This window comes from Penicillium concentricum (assembly GCF_028827145.1).
Source record: "Penicillium concentricum strain IBT 3081 chromosome Unknown utg000006l_segment0_segment0, whole genome shotgun sequence".
NCBI lineage: Eukaryota > Fungi > Ascomycota > Eurotiomycetes > Eurotiales > Aspergillaceae > Penicillium > Penicillium concentricum.
Genome location: NW_026622759.1, coordinates 15373 through 41421, shown reverse-complemented (window position 1 = coordinate 41421; position 26049 = coordinate 15373). Strand labels below are relative to the sequence as shown.

Below are 26049 nucleotides of genomic sequence, written 5' to 3'. Positions count from 1 at the left end.
TTCGATGCGTCATGACATGGACAAACATTGTAAACATTATAAACATTGCATACGTTGCAAAAGGTGCAAACACCTCAAACACTGACAAACAATGGCTTCATCCTCCATTACTCCGGGGGTATATTACCAGAACTTCCACCATGCCCCTCGTGGTTTTGGTGGTTGCTCAGCAGCAATGATCTCATCCAGACCCGTATGCATATCAACCTCCTCCGGGCGCCATGCCCATGGATCACTCCAATACAGTACCCGGTGTCCGAAGTAAAGAATCAAGAAAGCGGGAATACCGATGTATGCGGTGAAAAAGTTGCTCACAGACCATTCCGATGGGAAGAATACTGTGAATCCATTGATGAGCGTCATTAGCGTGGCACCTGCAAGGCCAAAGTAAACCCCATATGGCTGTATCTTTGATCGGTATGGCTGTTCAATGCCCTGTGCTTTGACAGCTTTGCGGAAACGGAAAAACACCACGGAACAACAGATCCATGAAATAAAGCCAGAAGTGTTTGTGAAATTGACAAACCAGTTGAACACAACTGAACTGGAGCTGCCAACAGCAAGATAGGCCAATGCCGAGAAGCATGCCGAAGCCGACACAGCCCAGTATGGGACACCCCATCGGTTACACGTTTTGAACACATGTGGCGCGTTGCCTGACATAGCCAAGGAATAGAGCGACCGCGAAGACATGTACAGGAAGGAATTCCCTGCAGACCAGGCAGATGTCAACACGGCAGCGTTCACAATGTGGTCCAAGACGGGGATGCCGGCGTTTTGGATGCCGATCACAAATGGAGATGAGTTTACCGTGCCATCACCCTTGGTCAGACGACTGGCATCGGATGGGCAAATAACACCGATGGCCAGCACACCAAAGATGTAAAAGAAGACCAAACGATAAATGTATCTCCGGGCCGCCCGGGGTATATTCCGTCGAGGGGACTCCATCTCACCACCACTGATCACAATCAGCTCTGGGGCGAAGATGAACGCAATGGCGCTGGATACTGTGCATTTCAGCAAGGCCACAAAGCGGCCCGCATCTCCAGTCGTGAGATACGCGTTGAATGGGCGCGGATTCTTCCAATAATGAAAGCCCAGTCGCTGACGGTTAGGTCCACCACCCCAGAAGAGGATGAAAGATACCATCAACAAGCCGATTAGAGTGATGATCTTCACCCCGGCGAACCAGAACTCCGACTCGCCGTATACCCGCACGGGCATAAAGTTGAGCGCAATAATGACGATCATCATGATTGTGATCCACACAGCGATATTGATCGACCCACTCTGGTCCCAGTATCCAATAACCAGTCCAGCAGCTGTGATCTCGTATGGCACTAAAATTCCGAGAGAGTACCAGTATAGATATCCCATGGCGAAACCCATACTCCGCGACACGTATCGGAATCCATGATAGCTCATCGTTCCACCATGTACTGGAAGATAGGCCCCAACCTCAGCGATGGCTGTGACCAAGCCATAAACCATGGCCGAGATGAAGATATAACCCAGAAGAAGCGACGCGGGGCCTCCAATGGCCAGGGCTTGACCGGAACCCACGAAAAGTCCTGACTTGCGTGAGTAAATTTCCCTTTGCAAAAATTGCAGACTTACCAGTTCCGATCGTGCCTCCGAGGGCCATTAGCTGAACATGACGATTCTTCAAACCACGTTTGGTGGTGGTTGCATAACGATCATCGAGCAGATCGGCTTCAACCAAATTTCTCAGTGCTTTGCCCTTTTCACTGATCGGATGTTGATCACCCGCATAATAGTGGGGGGTTTATTCTCTATCTCCATCTTGTGCGACAACCAAAGGGGAAAATGCAGGATAAAAATGAAACGATCGACAGGGTTATGTGCTAGATTTAAATATTTTCTTTTGGAAGGGCAGTCTCATCTAATACAGGAGACCCTCAGCCATGCGATATTAAATGGCTATAATCTCTGGTCAATGACTGGTCAATAGAGGGGTCCGTGGCCGCCTACTGGCAGGTAGGGCGGGATGTACAATCCTGGGGTAAGCCACTAGAATTCTAGAAGACAAGATTGTACGGAGTAGCATTGTGCAACATCCTGTAGGGACTGATTTTGATATTCATTAGACGCTTTCTAAGTTTCCCAGTCTCCATACGGCATGGTCAACGGGAGATATAGTTGACAGTCTTAAGGAACTAAATCAAGGTATGACCTACCAAGTTACGACTTTTTTAATTTTTTTTTAAAATTCATTACATCCCATGACATCTACCCGAGCACCCGTGAACGGCACCATGGTAGAATGGAAAATGCTCTCTTGACAATTTGATAGATAACAGGAGCAAAAGATGGCCCTTAAATGATAGCACCGGTCCGGTGACCGGTCCGGGAATAATATTGGCCCCAAACCAAAGGAAAAGAAAAGAAAAAGGCTGGGCAAAGAGACTGGGCAAAGAGCAATCAAAACACCTCGTATCAGAAAATGGGAAAAGTTGATACTAAGACTAGAATAGGAGATATAGTCAAGATTCAACCAATCAGAGTCCATATGTGTAATACTAGCCTACATGGGTCGGAGTATACTAAACCTAAACAAGCAATGCCGGGGATATATTTGATGTATCGACCATATGATCAAAAAATATCAAGTATCAAGCATTCAAGCATCCAAACTCCCAAATCATGCAAGGACAATCCCCCGATCGGTTCATCCTCATATTCTCAATTCCTGTTCAATCGAAAATTTCCCCGTAAAGGAAAATGCTATCTCATTGGTTGTGGCGCTACAACCTGCCCAGGCTTGTCGACCAACTACTGGTTTAGGTTAGATGTCGGACTTTCTATTGACTACCACACTTGAAGAATAACCGCGATGGCGGGTGCAGCATCCACAACTTCCTGTGCAGTGCATATATCGAACCTCTCCAGAAGGATCCCGAATGGTGTGCCAAGATCGTTCACAGCAACCACACTCACGAGCGCAACAGCCACCACGAAGTTGGCAGTAGGCCCGTTCAATAGTCCAGAGCCGTTTGGGGTTGTACCGCAGACCTTTTGTATACCGATGAACGAAGCGCCCTGGTGGCTTGCGATTCATGAGTTCTGCCTTTCGTTCCAGATGCTGGAAGTATTCAATGTTGAGTAGCTTGAGCTCGATATCGCACTGCCGAAGCTCCTTAAGGGTGGAAGGTTCTGGCGGGCTCTCATTTTGTACCTGAGTTTCATAGTGGGAATACGTCGCACCGAGGTGAATTTCTCGTTGGATGATATTATTGGCCCGTCTTATCTCCCGACGATGTTCAGATATCCAGTCGAGTTGGATCTGGGTATGTTCTGCTTCTTGGAGCTCTTGTAACAGTAGTTTGACTCTGTTAGCTTGGACATGGTCGCGATACTTTGCTTTGAGATGGTTGATGGTAATGGCGATGGAAGAAAATATATTTTTGATTGTCATGTAGAGGGATGTAGCTAAATGTTGAAACAATTTTGGAGATTGGGTAACCATCCTATATGAGGGTCTGATGGAAGAGAATGAAAAGAGGATTCATTTTGAACCACTCGAGCTTACTCTGTTTTGATGACTTTCAGGGCCGACACTCGATTAGGAAACCGACGTCACTTTGGTATAGGAAGACGCACCGATGATTGATATTCTATACAGATATAAAATGTTGCAACCTACATATAGTAAATCTATCATTATCAAGAGCTAAAGAATATCTACCTGGAGAGTGAGCTTATAGACAGTGATATGGTATTTTTGGGGGATCAAGCTATGTATCTTGATAACGTCAAAGTAACGACTCGCTCTTACCTAGGAAGGGCTACATGCAAAGAGCCCTGGAAGGTATCAAAACCTCCAGACTTCCCCCACAATTTCCAATACTGGAAAGGACCCTCATGTCAACCCCCACATTCCCCCCACCGCGGACCGAAGCCTTGGGCGTTCCGTGGGTATCGCGTTTAAGAGTCCAGACTCCAATTTGTATGGACTTTATAACAGGCATAGGTCCATACATAATCACATCTAATTCCAGACTCCAATTTGTATGGGATTTACAACAGGCATAGGTCTATACATAATCACATCTAAGGCTATGAGCATGAAATCACTTATCGCCAAGACCGGAGACTTGGAGAATTGCCGACTGTTGAGTTGAGTTCTGCTCTACGTCTGGGCACAGGTCAGCGACCGGTGAAGATCTTGTATGGCGTTGTGTGATTAGTATAAAATTTGTTAGACATCTCTACATGACTGACGGGACCTCTGGGAAGCGGTGTTTTGACGGCAAGTTGGATATGTCCGTGGTCCTGATGTCACCGTTTCGCTGCCCGCGCACCGCGATATGTTGGATACGTGCCACACAGGTGAGTGTGTCCCGAGCGCAAATGTAGAGTCTCTTACGTGCCTTGGGTGCGTACACTCTTTGATGGCGGCTGACGTAGACGAGAGACTGGCAACAACCTGTGTGCTTGGAGCTGAATGAGCAACTAGTTGACTTTAATGAGATGCAATTCCTAGAACTTTCGCATTGGATGGTGTATGGGATTTGGACGAATATTGGTGTAAGGTGTTTGCGCCCGAAGATATGCGAAATATTAGACGGGACAACCTTCCAAGATTGGAAAGGAGCCCGACAACTTAGGCATCTACATTTCGCTATATACATCTGTATGGAAATTCTTCACCATATATTTATACACATATTGGAACATGAATTTAGAGAGTGTGCACTTTGATTTCTGCCTAGATAAAAAAGATAGCCTCTCGAGATTCGCTCAAAATTGCCCAATCTCTTGGGAAAAAATTCACTACGGAGTACGCCGTAGAGAATTAGAAAAAAAATCTCAACCGAGATGGCTGTGACCAATGAAACATTTGGGCTGAGAGTAGGCGCCCCCTTTTTAATTGAGGCTATCTCTATACTTGCGGGATGGCCTGTCGGGACACGGCTGATATCGGAATCTGACGGGGGATGTTAACCATATTTGGGGCGACAATCCTGAGTATCTGAACTTCCTAACAAAGTATCTATAATTCTACGTTGAATACAAAACATATCAAATTCAAAGATTTTCATTTGTTCGGGGACTATTTTCCCTTGGACTTCCAAAGGTTCCTAACGGACCTCGGGAAGCTGTGGCGCCTCCAACGCCCCTGACATCATGCGATTTTTTGTACCCGGAGTATAGAGTTACAGAAGTATATTGAAGTATCCAGGCTGAGAATTCCGTAGTTGCTGCAGTATCCCCATTGACTGGTACTCTGATATAACCCTTAAATATATAATAATACATATTCTTATATATTATCGCTCGGAGCTTAACTAAACCCCCGTCTTCCTAGGTGAAAATAATCTTCTCGAAGGTTTCGAAACAAGGATAACAGTTGGAAACTAGTCTGTTTTAGGATTAGAAGTAGTCTGATTGGTGGTTCCAGCTATTTCATATGCCCCTCCATCCACGTTAACTGGTTCAAAGTTAAATCACGCTCGTGTCCTATGGGTTGGGTGGATCTTGGTGGACCTGAGTGGACCTAGGTGGATCTCGTTCGCTTACATTTTAATCTGCTGGTCATCTTTTTGGGATTTTTTTCAATTTTCTTTTTGCCGCTTCGTCTCCACTGTGGCTTTTCCTTTTCCTTTTTTTCTTTTTCTTTTTTTCTTTTTTTCTATCTTTTGTTTTTGTATTTTGTATTTCTCCATCTTTTTTCCACCTCTCTCTAACTGTATTATTTCCTATCTGCACCATATGCAGATCAGAAACATCACGCAATAACTTCATTCCTTATGGCTGTCGATGTTGGAACCCGTCGCCCCTCCGGGGTGACTTCGATCGAACAGGGTGTGAGCACTTCCAATGCGGATCGTACCCTGGAGGATATGGGATACAAGCCTGAATTGTCTCGCAATCGATCAATTTGGCAGGTCACTTTTATGTGCTTCATTCTCTCTTCAGTTCCTTACGGCTTGTCGACCACTCTATACTACCCACTCGCGGCAGGTGGGCCGGCCAATGTCATCTGGGGTTGGGTGATCATCTCTTTCTTGATTCTATGTGTGGCAATTTCATTGGCGGAAATCACTTCGGTCTACCCGACTGCAGGTGGTGTCTACTATCAAACATTCGTCTTGTCGCCCTTGTGGTGTCGTCGCGTTGCATCGTGGATCTGTGGCTGGTCCTACGTTGCAGGGAACATCACGATTACCCTTGCCGTCAATTTTGGAACTGCCTTGCTCTTCGTGGCCTGTCTGAATGTCTTTGAAAAATCGCCGGGTGTCGGAATCACCGATGATTTCCAGACATACCAGATCTTCCTTATCTTCTTGGCCATTACCCTGCTGACGCACTCTATCTCGGCATTTGGCAACAAATGGCTGCCATGGTTGGAGGTATGTCTTTGCACGTGCCCCTTTACCCCATGGGGTAACAGTACTGATTATCCTTTTCTCTAGACATTCGCCATTTTCTGGACCATGGCTGGTCTACTCGCCATTATTGTCTGTCTGTTGGCTATCGCCAAGCAAGGTCGTCACGATGCCGCCTGGGTCTTTGGTCACTTTGAGACTCAGGCCGGCTGGCCTGCGGGGTGGTCCTTTTTCATCGGTCTCTTACAGGCTGCCTACGCTACATCGGCCACCGGCATGATTATCTCGTGAGTTTTAACTCGAATTTTGGATTCTCCAAACCACCCGTTCCACTTGCTAATAGATGGTAGTCTCTGCGAGGAGGTCCAAGAACCCGCCATCATGGTCCCCAAGGCTATGGTCGGAACCATCATTATCAACTTTATCGCCGGTCTTCTCTTCTTGATCCCCGTCTGCTTCGTGCTCCCCGATCTTACATACCTGGTTAATCTGGCTTCGGGCCAGCCCACCCCTGCCATCTTCAAGGCCGCCATCGGCAACTCGGCGGGTACATTCTGCCTGCTGATTCCCCTGCTCGTCTTGGGTATCATTTGCGGTGTCGGTTGTGTGACGGCCACATCTCGCTGTACTTGGGCCTTTGCCCGTGACGGCGGCATTCCCGGTTCGCGCTGGTGGAGCACCGTCAACAAGTCGCTGGACATTCCTTTCAATGCTTTGGTATTGGGTATGGTGGTGGAGATTATTCTTGGTGTGATTTACTTTGGCTCTACCGCTGCGTATAATGCCTTCTCCGGTGTTGGTGTCATTTTCTTGACCACGAGTTATGCCTGCCCGATCGCCGTTTCCCTGATCTTCCGTGGTCGGGAGGATATCAAGAACGGTAGCTTCAACTTTGGTGTCTTTGGCCTGATCGCCAACGTTATTGCTCTTTGTGAGTTGCCTCTTGCAGAATTCCTTTCGTTACACATTCGAGTTTCCACGCTAACCATTTAAACTACTCTAGGCTGGAGTGTTCTTGCAATTCCTCTTTTCTGTATGCCAACCCTGAAAACTGTCACCAAGGAGAGCATGAACTATGCCTCTGTGGTGTTTGCTGGCTTCATTGCTATTGCTGCCATCTGGTATGGTGTCTGGGGCTACCACAATTACCGCGGACCGCCAACCGACGCCGTGGAGCGGGATGAAACCTCCCCGAACCTTCAGCCTACGCTGAAGTCCCCAAGAAGGCACCGAGTCATTGAAGTTGTGCTATCGTGACACCAAACTCTCTATACCCTCTTGAGGCTAGCTCAATCTAATTAATTCTAGAAAAGCACCAAGTTGCCTGTACATAAGTATAAATACCCCACCAAAATAGATATTTCTGCGTGATTTTGCATGATTTGCACATCATAGCCTGCGCAGCTCTTTTAAAAATTATGACAAAGAGCATTCAATTTATGGGCCCCGGTGTAGTAGATACAGTAAATTGAGGCCCGTTAGAACGGCCGCATTTCAATTATCTGATGCTGATATGGATCTGTATCTTCCCCTCCAACTCAACAGTTCTGAGGCCTAGGAGTTAATGGCTGCGACGTGGTCCGTTACCAGACATTTAAATTCGGCAGTTCCATAGTAGAATGTGTTTCCATCATCGGCGGATTTTCCAGAGCTCAGTGTGTCTCCATACTGCCAGTAGAGATCAGCTGCAACGCCTTCGGTGTTCAGCGCGGTCTTCTGCCAGGGAGCCTCAATGGCACAGTGATCGGCGGTGACACCGTACTCTTCAAAGAGACATGGCTTGCCAGCTGCTACACAGGCAGCACCGTGGGATGTGACCCAACCGTTGCCCCAATCATTGGTAGTTCCCCCTTGCATGGATCCATTAGCAAGGTCGAGACAAAAGGTGATGGGGAGGATATACATACAGCTGGAGGGGTAGAGATGGAAGGTAGCAAAGTCGATGGTATCAATCCCTAGATTCATCGTGAAGTTCAGGCCCTCGCCGTAGCTGTAGGGATAGCTACCATCAGACCCGGTGTCCAGTCCGAAGCCCTCTAAAAGATATGTTAGACAGTGGACCAGGCAGCAGAAATCTCATGGGTATACATACCATCACCAATGGCGACCATATGCTTTGAGTCCAGAGATTTGATATAGGCACTGGTAGACTTGATCCAGTTGTAAAGAACCGAAGTATCACAACCATTGCAGCGGGGCTCATTGGCCAACTCCCATGCAAAGACGGCAGGCGAGTCAATATATCGGGAAACAACAGCTTTGATGTAGGCGCGGTAGGCTGTTTGAGCTGCAGTGTTTGTATACCAACTTGTCTGGCTGCCACCGAAAGCAGTGACATAGGCCGCCATACCCCCGTAATCCGACCAGTTATTGACAAAGTTGATGATCAGTTTCACATTCCGTGCCTCGGCGGAGGCAACCACGTAGTCCAGGCGCTGTAGACCATCTGCGCCGGTGTTAATGGTAGCAGTTCCATCCTTGAGCAGTTGGTAATAGACAGTCCCAGCAGAGGGAACAGTGTTGACATCGTTGAATCCCCAAACTCGGAGGATTCGGAGCCCAGATTCATCCATGTGGTCGAAGACAAGATCAACATCGTCATTGTTAGTGAGGAAGCCGATCCAGTAGGAATTGGAGCCGGCAAAGTAGCTTGTCTTTCCATCAATCTCAAATTTCAGTCCATTTGTAGTGGGGAATCCAGTCGCAGTGGCACTGGTGGTGGTTGCCTTGGTTGTGGTTGTCGTTTTAGTTGCAATTTCTGAAGAAACTTTTGTTGCTAGAGTAGTGGTACTACCCCCAGAAGCTGGAGCGTTCCGTGTCAATCGATAGAACAGCATTACAACATATCTTAGCACACTTACATGCAATACATTGGCTATACCAGTCACTCTGATATTGGCAAGTCCAGCCAGAGACACATGTTGTAGGGCCAGAATAACTGCCTCCGCCACATTGAGCGTACGGAGCAGCTTGGGCAGAGACCAGGCCGGTCAGGGATAAGATTGCTAGCGTTTTCATAGTGATCCTAAACTTCGCTGTGTACCTGTTGTTCCGCTTTGGATGCAAGTAGATGTTTATATATATATCCTGGGATCGCGGGGATATATGAAGACGGAGAACAACTTCCGCCCTGAATTAGGAAATCGAAATTATTCCATCTACTCAAGAAGATATCAGGCCATGGAGTGATCCTGTGGAATTTATCCCGCAAGCCCCCCGTGTTGTTTGCGGACTAATCGAAGCGGTAGTCCGCTTGCGATGCACCAATGGGCCTTTGAAGGAAGTCCATAAGCCAGACCACCTGCATTAGTATGCGGGGTATCTAAGAAATCCAGGACTGTATGGATTAATTGTAATTGCGGGGGAAATTCCTGCAGAAATTGAAACGCGGAGGAATTGCCACGCTTGTCTCCATTTGTCAAGGCGTTTCAGCCGCCATGCTTGGGAGGAAAGTCACTAACACCGAGTAATTAGTACTATGGAAAATCGGGTAGCTAGGCCGAGAATTGTAATTGCTAGGGACAATGCAGCAACATATACTTCGTACCCTTTCTACACGTGTCTCATGACTTTTAGACTTCATTTCTCAAATAATCTCACGAGTTAGCTAAATTGCCGATGACCCGGATTATTCACCAGTCGAGCCGGAGATAGTAATCTGTACTTGCTTTGTATACTAAAATATATAAATATGTATGGTGTGCATAATACTTGGTTTCTCCACAAGCTTTTGCAAGTTCACGGCGCAGAAGCATGGATAACCCGTCCGGCACAGCCCTTAAGGTCCAGATTATAGCTACATAATTACGCGAGATCCGATCCATACCGTTACGACGTCTCCAATTCAAGGGGCTTCCCGAGAATCAGCCCGTCTTGGCACGGGGAATATTAGAAGGGGATGCCGTGGGCGGATCAATCGGCAATCGAACAGTCGAGCTATCCCGTAATTCAGACACGGGAAACTACGGAACAAATTTGATCGCCCATATTACCTAAGTGATATTGGATACCTCCAGGGCTACAACATCCATGGATACCTAGGTATGCCCTTGAAAAGTAGTATGGGCATAGCAAATCAATAAGGAAATAGATTCCATATGAAATTAAATACATAACTTGAAATTACGTAGAAGTGAAAATTTCAATTTGCAAATTTCTTCAATGACGTACGGTAACGGGTGTGGCGGCTCGTGGCCGCCACTGACGACTCGGCAATATCAAGCCGACGTTTGGCCGTTGAGTTTGGGATATGAGTTTTACAACATAGAGGTCAGATGTAACAAAGAAGTAATGTTCTAGTATTACGTATATAATATAATAATAATATAATAACGTCTCAAGTTAGTACTCCGTAGTTTGGTCAGAGCATATGTACCCCCAGACTCCGCATTTCCCCCTCGACCAACCCTCTTTGGAGAACGGTAATTCTCGGGGAAGTTTTCACCGGGATACCGATCGGGAAATCAATTTGTTGGGATCCGGAGAAAAACAGAGAAAAACAGAGAAACCGGAGAGAACCCGGAGAGCCTGGGGAATGTTAGCATATGGCCCGCAGTTTCTCCAGATTCAATATTGATTCAATCCTGATATCCTATGTAAAACATACAACATACAAAGTATACCTAATCAAAAAGGCAGATTATGAATCTCTTACTCGGCACTGAAATATCTGATCCCGAATCACTTCGGCACGGCCTTGGCCTATAAGCTTGAATTCGCCCCCCCGACCCCCGAACAAATCGGCTACGGACATATCCACTTGAGAAAAAAAGGGCGAACCAGATCTCATCACTTGGAACCTGCCATGTGTGGCTTTTCCCCCTGGTGGAGTCCCTGTATAAGCCGGTGGAAGCCGGTTTGTTGACTGCCTACTTTTTTGTACATTGAGCATCATCATCTTGCGCAAGTCGCCTCTCCACAATTCTCTCCCCACCCCCAATTCTGAGTTTTATTTCTCTTTCTATTCTCTGATTGCTGGATTACAAAAAGCCCCCTATTCCCCCATGTTCCCCGAGATTTTCTTATTCCCCGGCTTGTTTCTATTCTTCTTTCATTTTCATCTTTCTTCTTGAGCTGGTCCACTAGTCCCTTTATATCTCTTTTAAATACAACTTGAAAATATCAAACATCGGACAGCCAGAAACATATTTCCCCATCTCAACCTACGCCATGGGTGCCGAAGCGTCTTCCCACCATGGGGAGTCCATCACCCCGGCTCAACAGCCGAGCGTTGAGTCTTCCTTCCAAAATAGCCCCATTGAGAAGCCTATGCGACCCGCAGGCGTCGATACCCCAATCCCTCGGATAACCATTCGGTCCTTGGTGATGGCCCTCTTTGTCTCGATGGGTGGTCTGCTGTTCGGATATGACACGGGTCAGATCTCCGGCTTCCAAGAAATGAGCAACTACTTGGAGCGGTATGGTGAGCTCAACGCAGATGGTTCCTATGAGTTCAGCACCGTGCGCTCCGGTCTCATTGTCGGCTTGCTGTCCATCGGTACCATGATCGGTGCCCTGGTTGGAGCTCCCGTCGCTGATAAATTGGGCCGGAAGTGGTCCATCACTCTCTGGTGTATGATTCTCAATGTCGGTTTGATTGTTCAAATCGCCTCTCCCGCTGGTCACTGGTACCAGATGGTCGTTGGCCGTTGGGTCACCGGTCTCGGTGTTGGTGGCTGCTCGCTGCTCGTCCCCATGTACCAAAGTGAAAGTGCCCCCCGTCATATCCGTGGTGCCATGATCAGTTGCTACCAGCTGTTCGTCACCCTCGGTATCTTTTTGGCCTACTGCATTAACCTGGGCACCCACACCATGGATGGCACTGCTCAGTGGCGCATCACTCTCGGCATTACCTTCATTTTCGCTCTGGTCCTCGGCGGTGGTATGATTTTCTTCCCTGAAAGCCCACGGTATGAGTTCCGCCACGGAAAGGCCGAGAGTGCCCAAAGCACCCTGGCCAAACTCTACGGTATCCCAGAGAACCATGTTCGCATCTTGGAGGAAATGAACGAGATTCGTGAACAGTTTGAAGCCGAGTCTGATGAGCAGAAGTGGCATGAATTCCTCACCGCCCCCTGCATGTTCTACCGTATTGCCCTCGGCATGGTCTTGCAGTCACTGCAGCAGCTTAGCGGTGCTAACTACTTCTTCTACTATGTAAGTTTTCTACAGATGTTCTTTATTTTTTGCTTCTTTTTGGGGAAAAGAAATCGCTGACCGAAATCTCTTTTGATAGGGTACCACTATCTTCGAAGGTGCCGGTCTCTCGGACAGCTTCGTGACCCAGTGCATTCTCGGCGCTGTGAACTTCGGCACTACATTTGGCGGCTTGTATGTCGTGGAAAACTTTGGACGTCGCAAGTCCTTGATCTTCGGAGCGATCTGGATGTTTATCATGTTCATGATCTTCTCGTCGATCGGTCATTTCGTGTTGGATGTGGAAACACCTACCAACACTCCCAACGCCGGCAAGGGTATGATAGTCGTCGCCTGCCTGTTTATTGCCGCATATGCTATGACCTGGGGTCCCATGGTCTGGGCTATTGTCGCAGAGCTCTTCCCCTCAAAGTACCGTGCCAAGGGAATGGCCCTAGCGACCGCAACCAACTGGCTATGGAACTTCCTCATCAGCTTCTTCACAACTTTCATCACCAAGGAGATCGACTTTGCCTACGGATACGTCTTCGCTGGTTGCCTTTTCGTGGCTATCGGTGTTGTCTACTTCTTCGTTATTGAAGGAAAGGGTCGCACACTCGAGGAGCTTGACTGGATGTATGTCAATAAGGTTGTTCCCTGGAAGAGCAGCAGCTACGAGATTCCCGAGCGCCACCAGGACTGGATTGCGGATGAGAACCCGTACGGTCGCAAGTCGCAGGGAACCCTCCACGCCGAGAACGCGTGAGTACAAAGACCTCTTCGTAAAACAAGAACTGTTCCTTCTATTTTTCGTTCTACAACTGGTGTTGCATTCTGCATTCTGCATTTGGCATGGTGCATCAACTTGCACGGTATATCTTGGGCCTGGAGTACTGAGTGGCATTATTGTGCACAATTATTTTCTTTGTATATATAGAAGATCGATCATATACCTATTACATTTATAGAATTCAAGACATATATGTCTTATTTACCTTTACAAACCAAATTCCGTCCAAACTACCGAGTAGCCAGTCAAAAATTAAGAGCTGAATTTGTACGAAGATTCAAGTAGTGAGGAGTATGTGCTATATACGACATACTATGATTGTTTACATCGACTATAGAGGGATTAGTCCGAGATATCAACTCTTACAAGTGGAAAGACTAGATACGAGAGGGGAAAGACTTCTACGAGAGATGGCCTATATCTTCCTATGTGACTTTTCCAAGTCGAAGTAACGCAGGATACATTCACAATAAACAATCAAAAAACACTAGCTACAATCTATGGCCGAAAGCGTAGCCAACTGCCATTCTCCACGAGGTACGCACGGCCAAACCAAGCGCTGTGTATCTCAAGTTTAGTCCAGATGACACGCTCTCGCTTTCGCGGTGGTACTCGCAGCAGGAGTGCTGGAAAGAGTGCGGGTCTTCGTCTTGGTGGTAGTCCGCGCGGATGTGGTGAATGAAGATGAAGACTCGTCGACCCAGCCTTCGGATCCAGCCGAACCAAGACCCGCGACCAATTTATCACCAATCGACTTGATGCTCTTTTCAAAGTCTTTGCTATTCTTTGCTTTCCAGTCTGCCTTATTTCCCGGGACTGCGCCCTTTCCCTTGAAGCCAATGTACAAGACATCCTTCTCGGTATGTCCACTGTCACCGGTAATTCCCTCGCCAGGGAAGCAGAGTTGACCCAGAGAGAGGGAAGCTTCTCCGGTAGCAGTGTGGCCGTTGGTATCACCCCAGACACCATAGTGCTGTGATAACATTTTAGCAGGGAAAGATTGAATCGGAACAGGGGGTAAAGTACCAGTTTGCCACCACACACAATCGCCATCACACTCAGAGCCTTCATACCGTCATCCCTGGGATCATATTCATGGGTTCCAAAGACCACATAGGGGTGAATGCCGGCATCCAAGTCTTCGATCTCGGTCAGTTCATCCATGAACGCCGTTTGACTTTGACCACTCCCATCATTGTAGCAGTCTCCCTCCAATCGATTAGCGCCGTCACAATCGATGTCCATGTCGCCGTACGCTCCGGAGGTGCTGTACAAGTAGATAGCCCCATCTATGTCGCCGCAATAGCCCATATTCTTGTCATCTTCGGATTGTCCATCGTCAAATCCTTTAGCAAGTACGTTTTCGCATTTACCAGTCTATATATGTTAGGCCGTTGGCTATAGTTGATGCTCATGTAAGAATTACCTTGTGGGAGTCGTAGATTGCTTTCAAATTGGCGGGGAGTTCATATGCCAAAGTAAGTCCGACGGAGGACAGAATCAAAGTACTGAGAACGTGCATTTTGGGGAAGAAAAACACCAACTGAATTGATGACTTGATTTGGAATGACTACAACATAAAAAAAGGTCAGGGAGGTGGTGGAATATATATCAGATGTGAACATGATATGCAGGGGTAAATGGGAGTGATCCGCTCGGGCAAAATGATATGTTTCAGAACATCCTACCTAAAGTGAATATTGGTTATAGGGCAATGTCCAAAACGGGATATAGTGCAATGGTGCCTATTTTTATCCACTGGTATCCTTTCAAAATCCTTTCAAAGCCCAATGAGAGGCCGCAATCTGGCCATGCAATAGCCAATTTGGTCCCAATCATCTAATCCAGAATTGTCTTGAATATTTGACATCACGCTTGGCGAAAAAGAGAGCACGGTGATCTCAACGCTGTAACCTTAGGGAAATAGGCGCCGATCTGTTTTAGATTCTTGCAAATTCTGGGGTAGATTATGGGTGTCTGGACTAAAGCAAGAAACTCGTAATTGTTTCTGATAACTTATTTTGTATAATAATAAGGAATTTTGAAAATCTCCCATGAAGGTACCTTTTTCTTTTTTGTACAAAAAAATAGAAATTCTTTTAAATTTTTTTTCCATTTTTCTCTTCATACGTCTACAGTATTTGGCAAGTCGATGGAAAAAATATATATGAAATTTGGGCAAGTCCACGTATTACATGGCAATCACCAATCCATGCAATGCGACCCTGAAGCATGTGAATAAAAAAAAGAATGTAGTTACGGAGAAGCCCGTATGAAGAACAGGGTACTTACGAAAAGACCAATTAACTAATTCGGAAGAGATCCTCGGGGGCCAAGGCTTGAAATTAACAATATGGCTTAGGATTCAGCCCCCACAGGAAATCTATTTCAAGAATCTTTACAAAACAATAAGTTGATTCGGAGATCTACAAAGTCTAGAGGTTGAGATCGTCCTCTCCAATATATGCCACATGCCAAATGGTCAATTTAAAGCAATTCACTCTTTTGGAAGACTCAAGTCTGGCCCATAATCTCCAACAAAAATCCTGCGATCGACATGAATATGCATCACAGAAAGCAGTGTTGAGCCATTGCAGTCGTTGGCATGACGCAGATAGCACGCAGAAGGATGGATTCCCAGGTCTCAGTTCTGGCAAGAGAGAGATTATCTAGTCGAAGTGAAGTCTCTGACATCTCTGCATTGTCGAACAGGATCTACAGGTCAAGATATTAGGCTTGATTGCGATAAGTATGGAATTGGCGGAGTGGCCAGCACCTAATACATGTACGGCAGCATGTCGAGGCTCAATACTTTGATACTTTTGTGAGGTATGCAAAGATCTAAATAACAGTCAAGTCAGAGATTCCTCATCCGGATTAATGATTAGATACATTCATCCTATAGTGATTTGCCTCGGGAGAATGGGCTAGAGATCAGTTGTTTAGATGAATTTCCCAACAGACCATGCGCGTCTCTGTGTCAACGTTGGTAATGATTACTTTTCGACACTGATTAGAACACAATCTGCGCTGATATGGAATTGTCCAGTGAATGCCCATGTCCCATTTGTAAATGATGCTGTCATTCCAATCCCGCTTGTGGAGGAATTATGAAAACTCTTTCCAAAACGCACGGGTACCGAGGCAGGTCAGAAGAACAAGGAATATGTTCCGATCGATGATGGAGGAGGTGGCCCCAGAGGGGGCTATCGTTGCTGTATTTGGTACGGCCAGGCTGGTCGCAGTCGTATTCAAAGAGAGTATGAGACCTGAGCGTGATTTCTATAAATTCAATATGTAGTCTTAGGAATAAAAATAGTGTTTCTCGTTTCTGGAAGACTTGAATGGGATGTCGCAGTCCCTGAGCCAAGCAAAGCACTCCAAGTCCAGCACCGCTGAGTCAAGAGAGGCTGAGGCATGGCAAAGTCTGTCATATATGGACTGAGGTAGGCGTCGGATTTTTCGAATTTTCGCTTCCGCGTTGGTATGCGTGGACGTGGAACGCAGGAAGATCGGGATACTAAGTAGTCTGAGGTAGCTATGCGAATAGTTATGTCAGTTTCAATCACCAAGATATGCTAAGGCTCTGGGAAGTAAGTGAAAAGAAACTATTTTCTAGTCCGTTGTTGACGGGAAAGAGAAGAAAAGAGAAGAAAACAGAAGAAAGGGAACACATGAGGGAAAGACACCTGATATATCAGGCATCATTTCCCCACAAGGAGAGGTCATATCGAGACACAATGGATCATAAAATAACAGAACTAAGACAGGTACAAGTCGAAATTTTGAATTCTCATATTAGACCACCGCTTCCAGCATCGACTCCATTGTGAACAACAGAAGCACGTACATCTCTGCATTTCTGAGTATAGGAGATGCATTTGTACATGAGACCGAGACTATACGGCAAATCAGTATAACCTTTGGGGGAAAAGGTTTCGCCAGGAAAATTTACAGTGAAACAATATGAGGACTGCGAGAAATTTCTTGTGTAAGCTGGAATTCCCGCCATGATGCCCGACTCTTTTTTCGACAATTGAAGAAAAGCGCTTAGATGACAGATGAAAATTTACAAATGTCTCTCTGTGTTAAGGCAATGATTCAGAAACAATTTGCAAAACTTGTTTGTAAATTAGAAGCAGGAATTGTAGATCGCTGCCGAGAAGCTCCAGATCATATTGTGCTGGACGCTTGTCTTGATCCTTGAGACTCAAGGTACTCCTCCTTGTTGGAACCCCCGATTTGCACGTGGATACTGTTAATGAACTGTGAAAGCGAAGTGACGGCCGTTCAGCGCTTGAATAAGATTCTTGGTTTGCGTGCTTTTGCCGCGAGAGATTGAGGCCACTAGAAGTCATGCCTGACAGAATGCGAACCAAATTTGAACAGCTTATACCAAGGTATGGAGCGCAGGTAGAAATTAGTCGCAACCAGAACGAGTTGTGCGAGCGAAGTCTACTAAAAGACAAGTTGATATACACTTCTTTGATATCAGACGATGTTGTATCAAGCTCGGCGAAGGATATCCAGGGTTTAGAAAAGGATAACCCAGGCTGTTTTATATCGCTAAGAGAGGGAAGCGTTCTTCTTCTCAGTTCTTGATGCAACAATACCGAGGCATGGTTGTAGAGTTCGGAGTTGATCTTGGTCGCAATGATGGCGAACCGGTGGATGGCCGATATCACCCGAGTATCGCAGCAACATAGTTCAAGGACACACCACGGTCGCTGGAGAATTATGAGTAAGGACTCAATAACATCCCCACGGCCGACAATCTGGTGCTTGGAGAATGTTGATGCGTTGACAAGGAACCAAGGAAGGCTATCGCGAGGTGATATATTCCGCGCAGAGTTGAAAGGTGGATGTTTTGGACATGGCAACGAGACAATGTTCGCCGTGATCAAATTTTCTCTGGCAACTAGGATAGGAATCACATTTCTAACAGCAGAAGCTGCTGATATGAGTTCCACATGAAGCCCGGATTTGAATGCTGTGGTGCTCCAATCTGGGGAAGACGCAACAACAGAATAAATAGCGAACGCGTCTCCTAGTGCAACCCCACCACCTTCGTCGAATGAAGCACAGAGTTGAGAAAGACCGGGAACATAGTTTGAAACTTCCATAAATTCTTCGGACACGTGTAAAGCCTCACACTAAAGATGCTGCCACGTACATGATAGGGGTAGGATGGTGTTGTGGGATGTAGGTTTTATTGTAGATGGTGGGTCACGGGTACAGATTATTTGAGATGGCTGAGCTGCTGAATCTTTCCTCTTCCTTGTCCACCCCTTCGATTCTCTAGTGGATTGTAAATAATATATGAATTAGCGGAATGAGTATATTGAGAGACCAAGCAAATAAGAGGATGGTGCATACGGAGTACTAAGAATTGTGAGTTCGAGCTTTCCAACGTGAATGTTCCCCCCTCGATATTCTTTTTCGCTTTCTGTCCTGTCAGCTGTCTCCGACTTGCTTTTCTGGGCACAATTTTCTTGAGTGTTTATTGGACGAGATACGGCCATTAGTGGATCGCTAGACATGGGTACGAAGTATATGGACATAGCGGCTTCAGCTAGTAAGCACTAACCCCAATAAAGGAGAATTAGCGAATTTCGAGCGGGATTTTGAGTAGCTTGCCTTGTGTTTACAGACTTAGATAACTTTAGTCCATTTTAATGAACCATAGGTCGCGACACTTGGAGAAGCCCCCGTGTTTGTTAAAATGCCACCATCATTGTATCTTTCAAGCCTTCTCTCCATAGTTGGGTTAGCACAAGCAGAAAAGTTCCCACAGTCACTAACAGACTTACACGCACAACTGAAGAGTGATGACGGAGTTACGTTTGACCCGCTTGGTGTTGCGGCCGTTCTCTACAACCCTCGCGTTGACAAAAGTGCAGCAAGACTTTATACTCAGTTTGATCGAGGACTATTCATATGGCCACATCTGACAATGATTGGAGGGACATTGCCGCCCATGCAGATGCTCGTTGAACGCCTCAATGCCACGATGAAGTGGATCCATCCATCTATCAAATTATGCGCGCAAGATACGACTATGCTCCCCGTACGATCAGACGTATCGGGGAATGTATTTCGCCAACTACCACTCAACTTGAGCAACGCATGGTTGACTGATATAATATCCTTCCAAACATCCAAGCAACCTGGAAACGACTTTGTTGTCGTTTGTGTGGATCCCATGTATCAATCAAGCTCAGAACGGCAAAAGAATCTGCGTCAGCAGTCAGGAAACCTAAGATGGCTTCTAGGGAAATGGACATTGGACTCGATTTGCCTGGTCAACGGGGCCATGCTGATGACCGGTATGGTATGCGGGATTTTGACAGCCGACCTTTGGGCTTTCAGCTTGTTCTTTTTATATAGCAGTCATTGGTTCGCCTCGGTGCTTATTTCCTTTACTTCTATGGTCAAGATCCACAAGCCAGAGCACATCAAAAACGACTTGCGGGATAGATATGCGGTGTACGAGCGCGATGAGGGGGGCACTGTGATATTCAAAGGACCACAAAAGGAACTTGAGGAATGGGCCCGTTCCACTTGGGAATATGACCAGACTTGGGTGAAGGATTCTTTGCACTGGTTCTGGACCTTGTCAGGGACATTCTCTGGCATATCTTCGGTTGCATGTATGGTGAATATGAAGGGCGCTCTGCAATTGGCATTTTTGGGGGTTCTGGTATACTCCTCATTGGCTGAGATTGGTGCGACCAGGATTGCGCGTCATCTGCAAACCAAGGCTCATGGCCATATTTTTACGGCCCGAGTCTTGAATAACCAAACCCGAAGCCTAGCAATTATTCGTGCAACCTTGCAAATTACGCCGGAATGTCGTCTTAGAGGTCTGGATTGGGTGAAAATGGGACTGCTTCCTCCTATGCGGGTTTTTGAGAAGATGCAGGAACTGTTGAGAGAGATATCAGACATCGACCAAAGCATAGACCATCCTCCAGGCATGGTGGAAGAAAAATGTGCTGATTTCCTCAATGATGTGGATCCCTCAGAGCAGATGTTGGCTAAAAGAATAGCCGAGGAAGTGATGGAAACGCTAGGGCACTTGAAATGTATATAAAAGCTTGTTGAGGAAGTTCATGGTTTTTGCTTGGCGCTTCGATGAATCTCTCATTTAATTGTTTCTTTCATTGTAATTTGTATTTTTCCTGCGTAACTACCAGTTCAAATAGCTGTAAAGTTGTATATAGTGGATATGATCGTACACTACGAAATTCGACCTGATAAAAAGCCCTGGAGCCTATCACAGGCTTATTACAGAACGTTCAACATCCTCACACCATATTTTGCTTTGATACGCCTGTTTTGGACCCAAAAGATTGATGTTTGTAAGAAAACAAGCATCTGGCCCAAAACGACAAGTGCAATCATGATCACCACCCCTCTCGGATAACTATCAAGTAGGTAAGTCTGTCATTAATGTTGTGATTCAGGTAAGATCCGAAAGTGTAGGACTTACAATATAGACGACTCGTCCGCCCGAAATATCTGGGTTCCTGCCATAAGCCCTCCTGTAGCTGCCATGACGACTTTATTGAGTTAGCAAAAAATAAGAATGCCCACTATAGGACTAGTGGTAGTCTTACACATTCTTTGTATTGAAGCGAGATTATTAGCTCATATGTTTAAAGAACGACCAGTGGGAAGATTTGACTCACGCAACGCTTATGCTCCTTTCTTCGGAACTCTTACAGTTAATCTGGATCCAAGAATTGTGGATTGGATGATAGCCTACAGCCAAAGCATTGACTGTAGTCCATAGTCCGAATTTGCCCCATTTATCCACGCGGTGCATCATAATTCTTAGAAATACCAACGCGATCAAGTAGGCAAAGATAGCAACCATAACGGTAAGGCCTCGTTTGTTGGATTTGTCGCTCATCCATGCAAAAAGCAAAATCACGGGAAGAGTAAGCAAACTTCCGATTGCACAAAATGCATTTGCTTCAATTCGAGCAAAACCCAGCTCCATAAAAATGCTCGGGGTATATGTTGTGAGAGGGCTCCATGTAGCAAAAACACACCCCGTGGCAATAAAGTGCGGCCATTTCTGCATGTTTGTCAACGTCTCCCAAACTAATCTGACTGATATGTTCGTTTTGCCAGGGTGGGCCAATGGTTTTTCCTTTAGACGAACCCCTCCAGACTCCGCAATGTCCACCTGATCAGACGAAACAGAGACTTGCTTGTGTTCAGGAAGGAAGCAAAAGAGAATAATAGATACCAAAACGGAGAATAGACCTTCGACTGCATATTTGTTAGCATAATTTGATGTTTGACGGTTCAGCCCTAATCGTACCGAGGAAGATCCATTGCCATCCAAAGAGACCATTTTTTCCGTCCAGTTTCAAGAGAGCAGCTCCAAGAAGCGGAGAAACCGCCGTTCCGCCAAACATGCCGAAGAAGAATATTGCGATTCGTTTTGTTAACTCTTCCTTGGTATACCAGGTGGAAAGTGTATACATTGCACCGGGAATGTACCCGGCTTCAGCAAGGCCCAAACATGTTCTAGTGAGTAGGAAGCCTAACTTGTTGTGCACAAATATTTGTAGGCATGCTACTATCCCGAATACGCAGACTTGTCCGCTGATCCATCGGCGAGGGCCAATCTGATCCAACTTAGTGACTCGAGGATCATCCGGCCGGGGATGCGACATACTTTGTGTAGGATAACATTTGATGGTATCTCCAGTAGAATAACACCCAGGAACATCAGTTGATTTCCCAGATTGATAATGTTTTGGTCCACAGATATGACGGTTGCAAAATTCCCCGTGAGTGCGCTGGCAATGTTGGTTCTGTCAAGCTGATAGCTAGCGAATCCAACTACCAGGAGGGGTAAGACTCGACGATCAGCTCTGTTGACCTGTTAAATAAAATATCCGCTGGGTCTTTTGGTGAACAGGTTCAGCAAGGGGGAGAACATACATTCTCCGACTGTAGTCGGAATACCCATTGTTACAGCGCTCAGTGTTGTCCATAGCACGGCGAAGAGGCCTGGAACTTCTATATTTAAACATATTAACACTCAATGCGAATGCCATGTTCTTTATTTCCAGCCACGAAATGAAATGTCAAAAAATTGGTGAGGTGTCTTTTTATCTTCGGAGGACCTTGTGAGCAATTTTAAAAGTTGAAAACCTTGGGGATGATAAGATAATATAATATGGTTGAAGGATCAGAGCAAGAAAAGGTCCAAAGCTAGTAGTAGCATTTAGAAAACGAGGCTATGGCGGACTTGGTGGAAACAGGCTACGACAGGTGCTACACTGTGGTTCCTAATGCCAAGACTTCAAGGCGAGTCAATATATATCAGAATTCTCATGCCTAACGAATTGAATGCCTAGTTATTTATCGACATATACTGACTAAAGCAAGATTTCTGCCACAGAAGAGAACATGAATGATGAATCACGGTCTCACAGTCGATGCCAGTTCAGCATTAGTAGAGCCGATCACTCAAACGAGCCCGAGATTGATGGCATCTGGGAGGAGCCAGCCATTCACACACGGCAGTGGATCTTAGCATTGTTGAGATTGATTGGAATAGCGGCGTGGGAGCTTCCATCAAGATCCAGATACGTTTGCTGAGCAGTTAAGGTACCAATAGTAGCGCCATTGTTCGTGATGACACAGTTGATGGATTGCGCAAAGTTGGTGAGCTGGGCGGCAGTTGCCTTGACAGTACCACCTGCCCCAACAGAGGTACCACTGAAGAGGGAGAAGACGCTCTTATCAGTGTCATCGGCTTGGAATGTCACGCCAGCATAGGCTCCAGATTGATCGTTGGATAGAGCCACGGTGACTTGGTTGGACTGGCGGACCTCAACAGGCGTGGCAGAGACGGCGACCGCCATGGTAGAGGCAATAACAATGGCAAACTTCATTTTGAAATATTTGGAGGAGACTTTGCAAATACTATGATGTTCTTTGCAGCGAATAGTGGTTGGAGTCTGATGTTCTTTGGGGTGAAAGACATCACATCTCGCAGGAAGGAGGTGGGTTTTATACCCTGCTTATTGCAATGATGAAGTCTAACCCGGAGCCGAAGTGCCCACGACCTTGCCATTCGTGATAATTTTAGACATTCGATTAGTAGACATCTAAGTGATGATACGACCTGCAGCAACCGGTCTGGGCTTCCTTGAGAACACAGTAGTTGATCTGCACAGCCCTTCGTATACTAATCAGGTGAGCTTCCAGATCAAGGCCACCCATTCCCATTCCATATCTACGTACATGAAGGAATAGACTTTGTAGCTCAATGATGAAATCTCTATTATCTCCCTTGTATGATGCATTTCAGCAACCGAAAACGTATTCAAGAGATTCCAGCAATAACGGGAATGTAACAGTCGGATCGTCAATAGTGAACATGAAATTATAGATATATATGCTGCTATGGATGCGCACATAATAATGACCAAAAAAACATAATTTCCCCATAGAAGGGTGTTAGCCCACTGTTATGAGACATTAGGCAGCCCAAGTCTTATAAGGAAATGTCTCAACTTGGATGATAGTAATTGTCAAGGCTTAGGTCGTGTTTCTCGCCTTGCAGTCTGGCTGAGGCCTGAATGCCCACTACATCTAGGACTACGTCTGTCTATGCCAAATCAAAAATTATGGATGAGCTTGATGAGTAGTGAAGTTGTTTCGTCTTTTGTGCTTGCTTCAGCAGAGACATTCTACGGACAGTTTAATCGATTTCAAATCAAAAGCCCCATGAAATAAATAAAAAAGAACACGATGAGAATCGATAATTTCCCGCGTCCGTGTCAATGTCTCATCTTTCAACGCAAACCCCACAGAATATACAGAAATCAAAGACATCTATTACTGGAGTCTTTAGGCATGACCTACCTCGTGTTGACAAATACGAAGAGGCATGGTTCTGGGTTATAGATCTCAAAATTCGCTCATGTAGAGCTGATAGCCAACCTCGTATTTCACCCCGCCGTGTCTCACCATCTAAATAATATGAGATTTCATTCGAAATGATAGAGGGGTTGTAAGCAATTTTCATTGTGAAAGTGTCGCACCGCATATTACACCCATTCTCGCTTTTTAAATATGCTGTAAAAACCTAATTATAACTACAATAATGTGTTACTCTAATAAGGTATAAACTCAGGAGACTGTTTGGTGAAAGAAAGATGAAAACTTAAAACTGGCAAAGTATTTGACGGCGATATTGTCTACTGCGAGAAGGATGATGTAGCCGACAACGCCGAAGAGATTCATGACGCCTGTACATCTTTCTCACACAGCATTTTTCTTCGCGCATGAGGGGGTATCCACACGCAGTGAGATAGCCCTGGCGTTCATAGTAATTTCATTTTCACCTCTTCAACATGGATTCTCTCACGATCTAGTTTCCCTTCGACATACATATTTCACACTGGGTATTGGATCTTTGTTCAACTACCTGACTGTCAACGAGAGCCTTGCCTTCAGCAGGTGGTGTTACATAGCCGATGGAGATCGGACGAGTGATTGGGGATGGCGGCTGATATTTCCGTATCACAGACATGATTATACATCCTGAGCACTAAAAAGGAGGACCTGGGGATGTGATCGTGAAGGCTATCCTCCAATTAATTCACCCACTAAGGGGCTCCGTCTGATGGCAAGCCCCGTATTTCTGTATTCGCAGATGCCGCCCCCGGTGCATTGGGCATGATTGTAAAATCCTAGCGCAGTGCAACGAAGTATGCAAGATGATATGTGGAAACCTTCGAAAGACTGTAGAGTAACATTTCTTTCTGTTGAATATCAGACCGTCTTCGAACCGTGTTTTGGCTTGTTTGTCAGACTGAGCGTTTGTTTGCTTGAATGGCAGGATATAAAGACCCTGCTCTTTGCTAGAATGAACTACAATGATTCTTCTTCCTCTTCCTCCCCTTCGATAGTAACCGTAACACTTTTGTTGCTTTTTCTTACATGAAGCGCTGTGTTTTGAATCTACAACTCGCTCCGTGGTTAATGTACTATTATTACAACCCTGCTATACAATTTCTGTTCCTAGCTGACAACGATCACTCACTTATTCTATTAGACCGAAAGAGCAATAGTAGCAAAGGGTAGTTGTCGCGTGCGGAACTAGTGAGCAAATTCAAAAGGCTTAATAGCTGTGCTACAGGAACAAGAATAGAATTCATAGGCGTAGAAACATGTATAAAGGTTGGGACGTGTCTATTAGGTAGGAAGAAGAAATGACTGCTATACAGAGTAGACATAGAGGAGAGAAGAGATATAGGGACTACTTGAGGGGACATTGGGACAATTTTCTTGGGCGGGGATATTGTCAAAGCCTGCTATCGGACCGAGCACATTGTCTTTGGTGGATGTAGCAACTCTGGACCTATTAGCTGCTTTAATACCTGCCGTGCCTCATTTGCCACCAAGATTACTAAGAACGGAGGAATTCATATCCGCACGTTGAAGATACAACTGGTTAGTAGATGAGATTGAAGCGTGAATTGCACTAGCACTTATTCGTTTTGGAAAAGCTATCAAAATGAGGACTAATTCCAGAGGATAAGCAAAAGCCCGGGAACCGTGAACTGATTTCAAATTTTTTCACAATTGCAGCCCCAATATCCATTGATTTCCTTGTTCAAGGCAGGCTAGACAAAACCCAAAAATGGGCGATGATAGAGAGGGGACGGGGATATTCTTTACGTTGAGAGGATCTGAAGCAAGATTTGTGAAACATGATGATTTGTATTCGGCATA

General features: G+C 45.8%; 9 protein-coding genes across 9 annotated transcripts; 3 read left to right on the top strand and 6 right to left on the bottom strand.

The window, feature by feature from the left end:
• Positions 1–123: 123 nt before the first annotated feature.
• Positions 124–1648, bottom strand: N7517_010186 (proline permease PrnB; the record flags this gene model as incomplete). Its single annotated transcript, XM_056727909.1, has 2 exons — positions 124–1574; positions 1621–1648. The coding sequence occupies 2 exons, from the start codon at positions 1646–1648 to the stop codon at positions 124–126; spliced, it is 1479 nt and encodes a 492-aa protein (XP_056573724.1).
• A 1184-nt stretch (positions 1649–2832) lies between these two features.
• On the bottom strand, positions 2833–3439 carry N7517_010185 (uncharacterized protein; the record flags this gene model as incomplete). Its single annotated transcript, XM_056727908.1, is given in 2 exon segments — positions 2833–3036; positions 3056–3439. The coding sequence occupies 2 exon segments, from the start codon at positions 3437–3439 to the stop codon at positions 2833–2835; spliced, it is 588 nt and encodes a 195-aa protein (XP_056573723.1).
• A 2335-nt stretch (positions 3440–5774) lies between these two features.
• N7517_010184 (Amino acid/polyamine transporter I) lies at positions 5775–7610 on the top strand (the record flags this gene model as incomplete). Its single annotated transcript, XM_056727907.1, has 4 exons — positions 5775–6377; positions 6441–6640; positions 6704–7284; positions 7357–7610. The coding sequence occupies 4 exons, from the start codon at positions 5775–5777 to the stop codon at positions 7608–7610; spliced, it is 1638 nt and encodes a 545-aa protein (XP_056573722.1).
• A 297-nt stretch (positions 7611–7907) lies between these two features.
• Positions 7908–9371, bottom strand: N7517_010183 (uncharacterized protein; the record flags this gene model as incomplete). Its single annotated transcript, XM_056727906.1, has 3 exons — positions 7908–8389; positions 8446–9156; positions 9215–9371. 3 exons carry the CDS (start codon positions 9369–9371, stop codon positions 7908–7910), a joined length of 1350 nt encoding a protein of 449 aa, XP_056573721.1.
• Positions 9372–11522: 2151 nt separating this feature from the next.
• Positions 11523–13254, top strand: N7517_010182 (sugar porter family MFS transporter; the record flags this gene model as incomplete). Its single annotated transcript, XM_056727905.1, has 2 exons — positions 11523–12509; positions 12589–13254. The coding sequence occupies 2 exons, from the start codon at positions 11523–11525 to the stop codon at positions 13252–13254; spliced, it is 1653 nt and encodes a 550-aa protein (XP_056573720.1).
• A 598-nt stretch (positions 13255–13852) lies between these two features.
• N7517_010181 (glycoside hydrolase family 75 protein) lies at positions 13853–14800 on the bottom strand (the record flags this gene model as incomplete). Its single annotated transcript, XM_056727904.1, has 3 exons — positions 13853–14251; positions 14305–14655; positions 14705–14800. 3 exons carry the CDS (start codon positions 14798–14800, stop codon positions 13853–13855), a joined length of 846 nt encoding a protein of 281 aa, XP_056573719.1.
• A 4200-nt stretch (positions 14801–19000) lies between these two features.
• N7517_010180 (uncharacterized protein) lies at positions 19001–20371 on the top strand (the record flags this gene model as incomplete). Its single annotated transcript, XM_056727903.1, has 1 exon — positions 19001–20371. One exon carries the CDS (start codon positions 19001–19003, stop codon positions 20369–20371), a length of 1371 nt encoding a protein of 456 aa, XP_056573718.1.
• Positions 20372–20766: 395 nt separating this feature from the next.
• N7517_010179 (uncharacterized protein) lies at positions 20767–22292 on the bottom strand (the record flags this gene model as incomplete). The annotated part of the gene is made up of 5 exons (XM_056727902.1): positions 20767–20840; positions 21004–21558; positions 21611–21920; positions 21971–22169; positions 22240–22292. 5 exons carry the CDS (start codon positions 22290–22292, stop codon positions 20767–20769), a joined length of 1191 nt encoding a protein of 396 aa, XP_056573717.1.
• A 522-nt stretch (positions 22293–22814) lies between these two features.
• N7517_010178 (uncharacterized protein) lies at positions 22815–23198 on the bottom strand (the record flags this gene model as incomplete). The annotated part of the gene is made up of 1 exon (XM_056727901.1): positions 22815–23198. One exon carries the CDS (start codon positions 23196–23198, stop codon positions 22815–22817), a length of 384 nt encoding a protein of 127 aa, XP_056573716.1.
• Between the last annotated feature and the right edge of the window lie 2851 nt (positions 23199–26049).